The sequence below is a fragment of the Pseudonaja textilis genome, chromosome 6 (assembly GCF_049901715.1).
Source record: "Pseudonaja textilis isolate UNSWEBS1 chromosome 6, rPseTex1.2, whole genome shotgun sequence".
NCBI classification, from domain to species: domain Eukaryota; kingdom Metazoa; phylum Chordata; class Lepidosauria; order Squamata; family Elapidae; genus Pseudonaja; species Pseudonaja textilis.
This window is the reverse complement of record NC_141995.1, coordinates 34,223,498-34,236,545: the sequence shown is the minus strand read 5'-3', so window position 1 is coordinate 34,236,545 and position 13,048 is coordinate 34,223,498. Positions and strand designations below refer to the sequence as shown.

The window sequence follows — 13,048 nt, the reverse complement described above, 5'->3', positions numbered from 1 at the left end:
CACTCTCCTGCTATGGGCTAACTGCCTTTTTGAGTGTTTCATATCCCTGTCTCCAATGGTCATTCCCAAATATCTTTACACCAACAAGGAAATAGAGATATCTGATATTTGAGCTGGCTTTACAAAAGCTGAGAAACACAACACAATATTTATGATTCATACCAGATAATTTAAAAAGCCAAAGAATAACAAACAAAACAAATCAATATGTGTTCATTGCCTGTAGAAAAACCTTCAGTTGTGTCAATCACATCAAAATGTGGAATGTGCTTAGAAAAATGGGATTTTCCACTCAGGACAAAAATGGCCAGGATTAAATTACCCACATGTTACTCAAACCTTAGCTCTCTGGAGAAGACCCTACGTTGGGAAAAATGGAAGGACAGAGAAGATGAAGCAAGTTCAGGAGTAAGGTGGGTGGATTCAAATCACAGTGGTGATGAGCACATCATTGGAAGGCATGAGTGAGAAGATTAGGGGCACATCTAAGTAGTCCAGTGTATGTGTCATGATTTGTTGCCACCCTGATGAACAATTCATTAGCTGTGAATAGCCATGATTGTTAACATTGGATAATGGGCTTCTTTAACAGTTTAAAATGAACTAACAAAAATCCTCAGCCATCCCATCTACTGTTTACTATTGACCCTGTCTACTATTGACTTCACCCCTTTCCTAAGAGGTCTGTAGGGAGTGTGCATAAGTGCACCAACGTGCCTACCGTCCCTGTCCTATTGTTTCTTTTATTTTTCTTATATGTATCCATGTATTCATAACTATGTTTTTACTTATACCTATTATCTTGTAAGCAATTGACAAATCAAAATAAAATAAAAATAAATAAAATCTAAGGAACGCTGAGATAGACCTGGCTAAAAATTTCCTACTCTTTTTTTTCACTAGAAGTTGATCACCCTTTAGATTTTGAAGGAACAAACATTACCTTTGAAATAATAAATGTAATGGTAATCAAAGCTTAAGTTTCAATATGCACTTACTTTTGAGACTTCAAGATACCAAATTATTGTCATTTCCTTTGTGTTCAGGACTTAGACAAAATGTGTCACAGAATATGTATAGGAAAATTTAAAATAGTAAACTTAACGGCTAGTTCTTTAACAATTGTTTCCCAAGTCCTTCACTCTTTATACACTGCTTTTTCAAAACACTATGTTTATGTATTCAGCAGTAAAATATAGATTATATTCAAGCCCTAAAATATAGAAATGAAGGCACTTAACTTTTTCATTTCAGTAAGGTTTTTTTCTGTTTCACTGCTGGTAGACTGCTATAAATTTTGTCATATTTGTGACACAGTTACAGCTAAATATTTATTTTTTGTTATAAACCAATGAGGGACACATACTTTTACCTAATCAATGAATGTCAGGGAACTTGACATCATAAATTAAAACTAATAAAAATACATTTGGATTCAAGGACAGGTTAGGACAAACTCTAATGCTTGTAGCAGCAAAGAGGATAGCCTTAACATTGATCTGGGAAAATATAGATAAATCCCTTGAAATACTTCACTGATTCTCTTTTAACTTTTCCTTATCTTTTCCAAGCATGACAGTTTTAAAAAATGGGTAAAGTTGCAAGACTTGTGTATCTAACTTTGATTTTTTCCAAGGTTGTATTTTAAACTAAGTTTATTTAACTGTATAGGACATTCATAGCAAACTTATAAGAACATTTTAGTTATATTAAGAAACAACTAAAGAGACAAATAATATGTACTGAGTGGGGAGAACTTGGGGTGTTGATGTATCTCTAAAATAAAATTTGGAAACATATACTACATTTAAAAAATTGCATCGGTTGGGATTTGGGCTTGGGTGATGGCAGAAATGTTTTTCCATATTTCAGGAGTTGTGGGCCATCCAAAGTAGAGCAAACCTGAAAAAGAAAGAATGCAAGGTAATATTACTTTTACTATAATATTTTTATAGTAAGAGAATCTGTACACCCTTTCCCCCTTCTTCTCTTTATCTTCAGTGAGTGTTATATCTAAGAGGCTGTCTCAAATTATATTTCTGCTCTGGACTCAGATTTCTTTTATCTGATTGTTGTCTTGGTTGTGGCTCCTATTCCTCAGGGTTATTCTGTCCTGTTCTTCCATATACTCTCTCCACTAGATGAAACCATATCAGGCAGTTGTATTCTCATTGCCCATATATTGACAGAAAGAAAGAATCAGTGGAATTTCTAAGGCTTTCCCTATTTCAGAGAATGTAAAATTAGATACACACACACACACGCGCACGCGCGCCATATATATGCATACAATGCTGCATTTTTAAAGAACAAAAGAAAGATAATTCACACTTTAATCTATTAGATGACGTACTATTTTGGAACCAGTATTTCAGATTTTTATCTTAAGAAAATGATGAGCCCTCTCCTAAAAATTTAGGTATTAAATAAAAACTCACAATTTCAATAGTATTTCACAATTACACATTTATGCTACCTTTATTTGTCCTTTTTTATTATATCTGTCCAATGCCTGTAACTCATTTGTTTTTGTGTATGATCAAGTGTAAATGTTATTGAATAGTCATGACTTATGCCATTTTCTTGATGTAATTAATTGCCTACATTTTGTGGAAAAGTATTAGTGTCATCAACTTTCAAGACAAACTTTAGTAACAAAGGAATAATCTTAATAAAGTCAAAAGAAAGGTAATTAGTTTAACAGATTAGTTCAGAGTTAGGGGTAACTTCTATATCACATTTGACAAGTGCAATTTTTTTTACTTCTCAAGTGAAGTTTAATCTATTTAATGTGTCATTAAATTAAGTAGCATTTTTGTAATATCCCAGTACAGCTACTGGAAGTCCTTTTCTTCATTTAGCTAAAGCCCTGATGTATTATTATATAAGCAGAGAATGTTGTGAAAGAATGAGCTATTTGACAATTTGACCATATTTATCACACCAATCACTGTACTTTAACATTCTTTGATTTGAACGGAGCTAAATACAAATTTAACTTAGTTCCACTAAAATAAGACATTAAAGTAGAATTGGCATTGCATCCATATATATGTAATAAAAAGTAGACTTGCATATTTTCCTACAGAGAAGTGTTTCAATTAGCTCCTGTGCTTAATATCAACAGTTATATTTCGAACACTTTTAGAGGTAGCTGATTTTGTTGATTTTGATTCTGCCAAATTTCTTGTTTCACTAAATGAATTCTATCTAGCTGAGCTATTTATGTAAGTATGAATGTTATACGTAAAAATATTTGTATGAAAATAATTTTTACATACGACATAGTTTGTCTGTACTTTTCTCTAACATATATGGCTTCTGTACATTTTATGCACACATTTTGAGTTGCAAATTGCATCACAATATAATCAAATTTGGGTCCCACATTTTTCCTTCAGATGCAGCAAGATTAAAATCATTACATTCATCTAAACAGTCTGATGAGCCAATTGTCTTGTCTGTTTCTATCTTCAGTGTGCAATTTGCTTTTCCAGGCCAGTTTTCTGAGAGGAAGCATAGCCATTCTGAGTTTGTTATGATTATATACATATAATCAGATTATCCAACTCAATTTTGGCTGGATAATACTCATCATAAAAATAATATTTTACTAAATTATTGCAATGTTTTGAAAGAGTGATAGATTCTGTTCTCTGGCTCATCAAACAGCACCTCATCATATCATTCCCAATTAAACCATCTGCATGCATTTAACAGATGGGAATAAGATCTTTTGCTTTTGCTTTGCATCTCTAATATCTCACTCTTTGGAAAGTCCCCAGAAATTTTTTCCTTTAAAACTCTTCAAAACACACACACACACACACACACACACACACACACACACACAATTCTGTTACTTTTTGATAAGTGATGGGTCTATCTTTGAATGTTTTGAACTATTGATTTTTGCCCTTGGGAAATCTTTTCCCCTCCCCTTAAGAAAATACAAATTCTTTCCTTAACCAAAACAACCAAAATGTTTCCTTTCCTGCATTTTTCAAAAACTATCAAATAATATTAATTATTAGCATGATAACAAGTATATACAATATATGTAAGGTGTTTTTTTTTAAAAAAAAAATGAAAGAGATTGCATTAAGCTATATATTTGGACACTAAACAACTTGACAACATTTGATTGGATTGCTTACAAATCCTCTTCCTTGCCAAAAAAAATCTGTTCACACAAAAGAAAAAGAACATTCATCAACAATCCATTGCTACACATGGCTGCTGCTGATATACAAATAACTCATCGTTCTTAGTTATTGGATTGACTTCTTTATTTTGTTAATTTGTTATATACCATTTCAGTCTTGCACCATATAAGCACCATATAAGAACATCTTATTCAGTTTAAAATATCAAGGAATATAAATCCATCCTGATTTCTAACAGTTCTTACTCTACCATCCTGAAACGCCTGCTCAAGAACCAGGTGGTAACTGTTCTTATAAAGGAACAAACCAGTGGTGGGATTCAAAATATTTTACTACCGGTTCTGTGGGCGTGGCTTGGTCGGTGTGTCATGTCTTGGTGGGCGTGGCATGGTGGGCATGGTAGAGGAAGGCTACTGCAAAATCCCATTCCCTCCCCACCCCATTAACCTGCTTTCCAGGTCCATTCTCCTGGGCAGGGCAACAAAAGAAGACCCAGCCGATCAGCTGGGACTTAGGAGGCAGAGAATAGATGGGGGCGGGGCCAGTCAGAGGTGGTATTTGCCAGTTCTCTGAACTACTCAAAATTTCCACTACCAGTTCTCCAGAACTGGTCAGAACCTGCTGAATACCACCTCTGGGAAAACCTTGCTTCCAGAGTGTGGAGAAGGAGAGGCAGAGCAGAGAAAACAATTCAGCTGTCACTGGATCTTCTGCACCAGGACTGGTAGCTGGTTCCCTCTGCAGGCTCATATCAGATTTCACTTTCCCTTAGAACAGAAGGTCCCATAGATATCTGGGTCCCCATTCATGTGGGTAATGATAAGCAGTTTGAGTTGTTTAAGGTTCCACAAGTTTGAGATGCCATATAAAAGAACATCTTTGATAAGCACAAACATATTGTTCTGCCAGTCCTGTAAATTTGAGTCCAAGATATTTAAAACAAGAGAATTTTCATGGTGCATTCCAATATTGCTCTTTAGAAGAGAGGGAGGGAGGAATGGACAGGGAGAGAGAGAGAGAGAGAGAGAATAAATATCTGAGATTGGCATGCATGGTTAGGGATTTAAGGAAAACTTGCAGTGTTTAAATGTTTCAGTATTGCATTGAACTGACAGAGTAATCTTTGTTATTCTCCTTTCTTTTCTGCACCATTGTAGACCATACAGTAAATGAAGGCTGATGTGTGCATTATGAAACAATCAGCAATATTTGAATTACTAGAAACTCACAACTGAAGGCATTATTTTAGTAGGCGACAGGTCTACTGTGTAGTTCAAATAACAGCTGCTCAAAGACTCCACTGACTCTGCTTTTCTAAAGGGAACACCTTGGTTTGCAGTTCTGAGACTAATGCATGCATCCTAAAATGTATTTGTAGGCTTACGTTTCTCAGCAAAATGCAGAAAGAGAGTAAAAATGTTCTCAAAAAGAAACTGATACACTGATAAATAAGCTGAAACTGATGTACAAATAGGTCTAATGGGTTATTTGAACAAAATGTGTCATAGACTGGGAACAGACTGATAAAACCATCCTTAATTCAAAATACGTTTCAAAAAATCATTTCAATATGCAATCACTGATAATGAAAATATATATCCAAGATATAATCCAGGTTTTGAGCCTGCAATAACATGACATATTTTCTGCTCTTCATGTACAAATGAATGTATAGATATTTTTTTCCTTGGATATGGCATTTTAATATACTAGTTTCACATATAATGAATTCCATAATCTTTTTGATATTTTGTATTTCATGCTTTTACTAACATACATAGGGGGAAAATAATTTCCTACTGCACAATATTAATGTTTTTCCTCCATCTGTCTGTGACAATATAACTTTTTAAAGACTGACACCACAAGAACTCCAAGCCATTTTTTTTTTTTTGAAATGAATCATGAACTTAAGAGACCAGCTTTCATCCAATTATAGGTAGTACATGAAAAATAATTTCCAAAGGCACTGCAATTACATCAACATGAATGTAATAATTCATGTTATCCAGCAGTAGTATCAATAATTTACAGTATTGATTTAAAAAGTCAGCACGATTTCAGCGTCTACAGTTATTAAATAACAATTGTGTCATTGGTGAAATGTGCAATTAATAGTGAGATAGCTATCAAGATTCTTTATTTTTCCTAACAAAAATAATGTGTGTAGGACACATTATAGATAATTGCGATAATATATTTCTATTGTTTACTTGATTATCCAACTAGAAAGCTGGAAATAGTAGATATATTTCTCTAGATAAACTGTCTGTTAATTAATATCAATAGGGTCCCCATTTATAGAGTATATATTTAACAAAAACATAGTACATAATTGCATGCTCATGTATACATCTAAAATTGGAATATAAGATGTCACTTTGTAATCAAGTAGAATATCTTCAAAGAGAAATTTTCATGGTAAGCCTCCTTGAATATACCCTACAAGATCATTCTTGGCCATTTAGTATCTATTATGAAGACTGTATATAATAAATATATGTAAATTAAGACATCTTAATATTATCCAATTTGGCTGTTAAAATAGTATTCCAAACTAGTTTTAGAAGTTTGTTTCATTGTGAACACTGGTACACTAAACACAAATTCAGAATGCACATATATCAGGAGAGCTAAGGTTTAAGTCATCAGGCTAGAAACCAGGAGCTGAAAATTCTAGACCCACCTTGAGAATAAAATGGATAACTCTGATCTTATCCCATTCTCTAGGAAGTAGGCAATAACAAACCTTTTTTGAAAAACCTTGTTAAGAGTCACAGGGGAATGATGAGTGGAAGGAATATGTGTGTGTTTGTGTGTGTTTATGTGTAAAAGAGATAAAGAAGCAGAGAGGGAGGGAGTGGGAGAAAGGAGAAAGAAATGCCTCCCCAACAATGGAGCCATCTAGCAAAGTATCTGGTTCTATAGATCCCCAGGTCTGTTCACATTACCAGGTCTTGAGGGAATTTTGGACTATCAAAAGGGATAGTAGGGAGGAAGGATAAGGCAGGCACCACAGCAGGGAAGGCACATCTCCTGGGATCAACTGAATGTAGATCCATCTTCTCCACAAGATATGATGCAGCAGGCTACTATAAGTGGAGAAAAGCAGCTGCTCAGCTAGCCTGGTCCCATGCCATGGAAGTTTTAAAGATTAAAATTAGCACCTTGAATTGGACTGAAAAACAAACTGGCAACCAAAGCAGCTCACGGAGCGGGGGTATAATATGTACTATTCTAGGTGTAGACATACCTGTATCAGCTTCAGCTGATACACTCTGCAGAGGCACAGGCATATACAATGCCTGTGCTTCTGCATTGTGTATCAGATGAACTGAAGCTTCCAGATACTCTTCAAGGATAGCACCATGTAGAGCATATTGCAGTAGTCCAATCTGGAGTGGCAATGGCATGAGTGACTGCTAGCAGGGCCTGTTGAGCTAGGAAAGGGCACAACTAGTGCACAAGATGAAGCTATACAGAGGCCCTCCTAACCACAGCTGCCATTTCACTATTGCAGGGCTGTCTAAAGTCATGGCCCACAGGTTGGATGCATCACGTGCTGACCATACCCACGCCCAGTTTAGCAAAGGGGAAAAAAATCATGATACATCACATGACGGTGCCATGATGATGCACGTTTGACACTCCTGCACTATTGGAATAGTGAAAATGTTTTAAATGACAAGCAATACTTGTATGCTTTATCTTTACCCATATAATTTTTGTGAAATATACCTGAATATAAATTATATGAACAACAGAATGCTACTCTTTTCATGTCTTACTTGTTGTCATGATCTTCTCAAGATCATTTAATTATCCACATGAGAAGAATTTACTCTTGTGTTTTCATTTAACTTGTCTCTCTGCTCTGGGTAATAGTAACCATGTTGTTAGCACGAAGTTGTGTCCGACTCATCGCGACTCTATGGACAACATTCCTTCAGGTCTTCCTGTCCTCTACTATCCCCTGGAATCCATTTAAGCTCACGCCAACTGCTTCAATGACTCCACCCAGCCACTTCATTCTCTGTTGTCCCATTCTTCTTTTACCCTCAATCGTTCCCAGCATTAGGCCTTTCTCCAGTGTGTCTTTCCTTCTTATTACGTGGGCAAAGTATTTGAATTTCATCTTCAGTATCTGACCTTCTAAAGAGCAGTCAGGTTATCTCCTCTAGGACTGACTGGTTTGATCTCCTTGCAGTCCAAGGGACTTGCAGGAGTCTTCTCTAGCACCATAGTTCAAAGGCCTCAGTTCTTTGGCACTCAGCCTTCCTTATGGTCCAACTTTTACAGCCATACATTGCAACTGGAAATGGTAACCATAATGCTACTTTATTCAGTTTTCTTTACTGAATAAAGGAAAAAGAATGTTCTTAGGACTTTCTATTTCCTTGTTTCTGGAAGAGATAATCCTAGAATTAAACTGGTTTTCTTCCAATCTCCCTATGCCAATCTTATTTACTTTTTTTGCTCTTTGTTTGCATGTGATCTCTGTATGTGAAATCCTTTTAGCAAGTCCTTAGAAATGTTTGTCAATCTTCACATTTTTTTCAATCCAAAACCTTTAAAGGTTCTTTGGTATTAGCAGAAATAATATGATTGAATGAACTTCATTTTTCATTCTGCTGCTTTTCCTAGGCCATATTTTATTTATTTTTTTAATGAGAGAGAAAAAAGTTTTCACATAGATCTTAATGTCTGAAATGGATGATGTATTAAACAGTCTAAGTCTCAATAAAGACTGTCTAAAATGCCTAGCTAAATAACAGTCTTTCTAATCCAGACTTGAAACTGAAATGATATAGCCAACTATGAGCCCTAAATCTATTTTGCTGCACTCGGATGGTGTAGGAGATGCTGTTTTGCAGCCAATAGTGAAATAAGATTCAGTTGACTTTTATATCTGGGGTGGAAGAAAGTGTCATCTTATCTTTGTTTCAGGAAACATTGTGTTGGCTTGTGCTGTCTGACTGCAATAAGGGATATTTTGTTTACTGGTTACACATTCCCTGATCATTTCCAGAATGACCCCAGCTGCCAGGATCAATTTTGCATGCCTTCTCTGTGCTCCCATTCTGGAAACCCTGGAAGTTTGGGGTATGCTATTCAGGTGTTGGAGGAAGCTATTCGGGTTTTCAACGCCTCTTGATTGACTTAATCAATACACCAATAATAAAAGTCATCATTCTTTGATCAATATTTGCATTTCTATTGAAGTTTCTTAGTGACTTAAGACAAAAAGAAATTATATTCATCCATTGTAGCTTTTTGTTGATTAGGTAAGAATAGTTAAGTTCTCTGATGTGTCATCACCTGGCCTAATCTGTATAGACTTCAAAATTAAGCAGAGTTTGGCTTTTTTGTATGTGGTTAGCTAGGACACCATAAAAGAATTTGTGAATTTTAGGCAAGACTGAGAAATTTAAAAAAAAATCTAAAGAAGACAATAGTATAAATTAACTTAAGAAGTCTACAGGTAGCCCTTGACATGACTTTAATGTAGCCTGTATGTTATTATCATAAGTTACGATGGTCATAAAGTGACAGACCTGATGTTATGTTCTTTTTTGTGGTGGTCATTAAATGAATCACCATGGTTGTTAAGGGAATCTGTGGTCATTAAGAATACCCAATTTTTGATGTGACCACAGGGCACTGCAAATAACCATAAATGCAGTCTGGTTGCCAACCACCTAAAACATAACCACGGGTGAGGGATGGAGTTGGCCATTGAGTCTTCAGAATTGGATCATAAGTGCCTTATGGGGAATCCATCATAATGTTGAATTATCACTGAATCCTGGGTCATGAGTTGAAGATTACCTACTGACTTCCCTTCGGTGTGAGCTTGTGCATAACCACCAGCTTAAGAAAGAATTGGGGGGTTATAGATATCTGCTGATTGTAAATATACTCAACAAGACACACAAGCATAAATGAATCATCATTTTTATTATAACTATCCTGATTAACAATAGAATTTACATCGAGGTTTTGTAGAGAATGATACATACATATAATCCTGAAACAGTCTCTAAGAATACAAACAATAGCCAATCAAAAGTAATTTTTCCACATGTTTATTGCTATAAAGATGCATGTGAGTAGCAATCCTCTCTACCTCATCACACTTGATCATTCAGTGACTATACTTATAAGCAATTTCAAAATTATAAAGATTGTTAATATTGAACATGCACAACAAAATATCTGTCTTTCTCTTTAGAAGAAAGAGGAAACCAACAACATTGGTTATTCTCTTCTATGCATCAGGATGTTTTTTTCTCCCCAGATGGTGGTGAAAATGGGTTGCAATAAGCAAGGTGACACTAAAACAAAGATTTTCTGACAACTGATACCCAGAAATCCTAAAATTGAGTCCTGCAAATATAAAAGTTGGATTTGGTCGCATGTTCCTCAGGTTACACAATATATGGTCAAGGGTTGAACTCGACTCTTCTGATTACAAGGTGAACTGTGAGAATTCACCGTACCACAAAGTATACGGTGGACTTTTTAAAAAGTCCTTTATTCAAAGATTCCTGGAATAGGAATAAGCACGCTGTTCTCAGTTCTCAGTAAAATACTCTGCCACATGGGACGAGTAAGACAGAAACATTTGACTATGTCTTTCTCTACCTCCTCTTCTACAGCAACATTTGAAATACCCTTATAGAGCCTTTTGCTAAAAAAATAATCTGAGGTGCTCTGCATAAATCTTAGGCCCACTTCTATTCCCAGATGAAAAACATAATCGTGTAGCAAATGCTAATCTGTCAGGGAGCCTGACAGGGCTTATGAAGCCACACAAGGGAACAGAAAGCCTGAGAAATCAGGGGTCTTCTCTCTCATTGCTGTATTTGCATTAAAACTATATATCTCTTCTTTTGTTATTATAATATGAATCATATTAACAAACTCTTGTTATTAGACAGAGTCCAGAGTAACACTGATTGGTTGATTGATTGATGTTGATTGATAAGGTTGATTGATTTTTCCGATTGAAAGGAGTAAGAAAGGCCCATGCTTCTACTGTTTTGAAACAGGAGGACACTGAGTCTGGTTTTGAATTTTATTATGCTGTTCATGAAACCGACTTATAGTTTGCACAGCAATCATGCCATACATAAATGTCAGTACTCTATTGATGTTTTATCCGGTTATAAGACAAATAATGTAGAAGAAATACCTTGAAATATTATCCAGAAAAGAGAGAACTCTCAACAGACAGTTACAGAGGAAAGAAATCTGAATTTCACCTCTTCTCAGTTTTTGAACTTAATTCCTCTAGTCCTGTCCAATTCTGCATAAAATTTATTCTATTGTTTTTCATCATTCTAATTAAAAAACAGATGTCATATGTGCTTGCCAACACAGTCTTGCTTTATTTCCTTGGTAACAGACTACAGGCTGTGAAGATGTCTCCTTTGGACACCACTTTTGGATCTCTCCTTGTCCAGCTTGTTGGGATCCAGATGTGGATCCCAATAGGAGTTATAACAGAAGAGGAGCATACAAGGAAAGAGAAAGCAAAAGATGTAGGAGCCATTGTCCCGATGTTATGCTATCTCTTTCTCTGTTGCTGTTCCCAAATAATCTGACACTTTAGCGACAACTGTAGCAACTTCCTCTTCCTCCTGTTCTCAGTTAGATATTTGAAAAGCAGGGTAAGAAGGAGCTTGGCCAGATGATGGCTTCCCAGGTTCAAGCTCTGGTCATTTTCTTTATCCAGTCCTTTTTAGTCCATCCTATTTGTGAAGTAATGAAGAAAAAATGCTGTTCTTCTGATAGGAAGTAGTAGAAGTATTCCATCCACATCTGAAATGGAAAGAGGACAAGTACAAAGTACAGAGAAAGATATATTTCACAGTAAACTAGAAGGCAGGGTCTCAGGCCCTGATTTTTTTTACTTTCCTCCAAATCACTACTGGAGTGAAAGATGACCCAGTGTCAATGAGGAATCCATCTGAAAGGTTGCATTAAGGCCTGATGAGTTTTATATGGCTTTTCTTCCCCTTCCTTTTTTATAGTTTCAATGTTGACTTTCAGGCTAAAGGTGGCTAATACATACAGATCCACATATAGATCCATACACATTACTTCTGTGATGAGATAAGGCATAGGAACATGAGTTCTTTAAATTATACCCCCAAATGTATCTGCTGAATGATTTGTAATTATGCTCTGTATTCAATGGACAAACAATAAATATTGTGCAATATGCATCTTGTGTTATCAAGCAAAGTTTTTTATTTCTCCTATACATACACTATTTTTAAAATTCGCCTTCTAGACAAACTTTAATGGGGGGAAATAGTGCATTGTTTATAGTGATTAGCTTCCCAAATAAGCCATGAATAGACACATTTGTGTATTATCATTTCCAGGATGGAATGGGAAATCTCAGAGTCACCAAAAAAGGAATTCGACTTGAAGGGATATCTGAATTTCTACTTCCATTGTACGTGAAAGAAATCCATTCCCGAAAGGTAGGTTCCAACATCTGTTTTACTACAATCACCATTTTAAAAAATGAAAGGTTTTAGTTCAAAAGAATAAACTGTTATACAGGCTAGTATCTCCAACAAGATATTTTTAAAAGGGGTTTCCAAACTAATCAACCACGAAGTTTAATTTTAATGTGATTTCCAGTTCTTTTGACTATACCATCATCTTCAGTCAATTGTTCAGACAGAATTTGACATAGTCAACACAATGAAAATCATGATTCTGGGAAGGTGGCTTTACATTTCTCATATGACTGTTGATGAATTTGTTCCCATGTTTCAAACATGTTTGTTAGAGTGATAAAGAAGAAAAAAATGAACAATGTGGATCCAATCCAGTTTATAAACTTTCATTTCAAAATGTGGCTT

At 35.5% G+C, this 13,048-nt stretch overlaps 1 protein-coding gene across 1 annotated transcript in view; it reads left to right on the top strand.

Moving 5' to 3' along the window:
- SGCZ (sarcoglycan zeta) overlaps positions 1 to 13,048 on the top strand; it is a 562,549-nt gene that overhangs the window by 434,932 nt on the left and 114,569 nt on the right. The window contains exon 3 of the mRNA XM_026697804.2: positions 12,560 to 12,661. Within this exon, the coding sequence (XP_026553589.2) occupies positions 12,560 to 12,661 (102 nt within the window). The remainder of the gene's footprint in view (positions 1 to 12,559; positions 12,662 to 13,048) is intronic.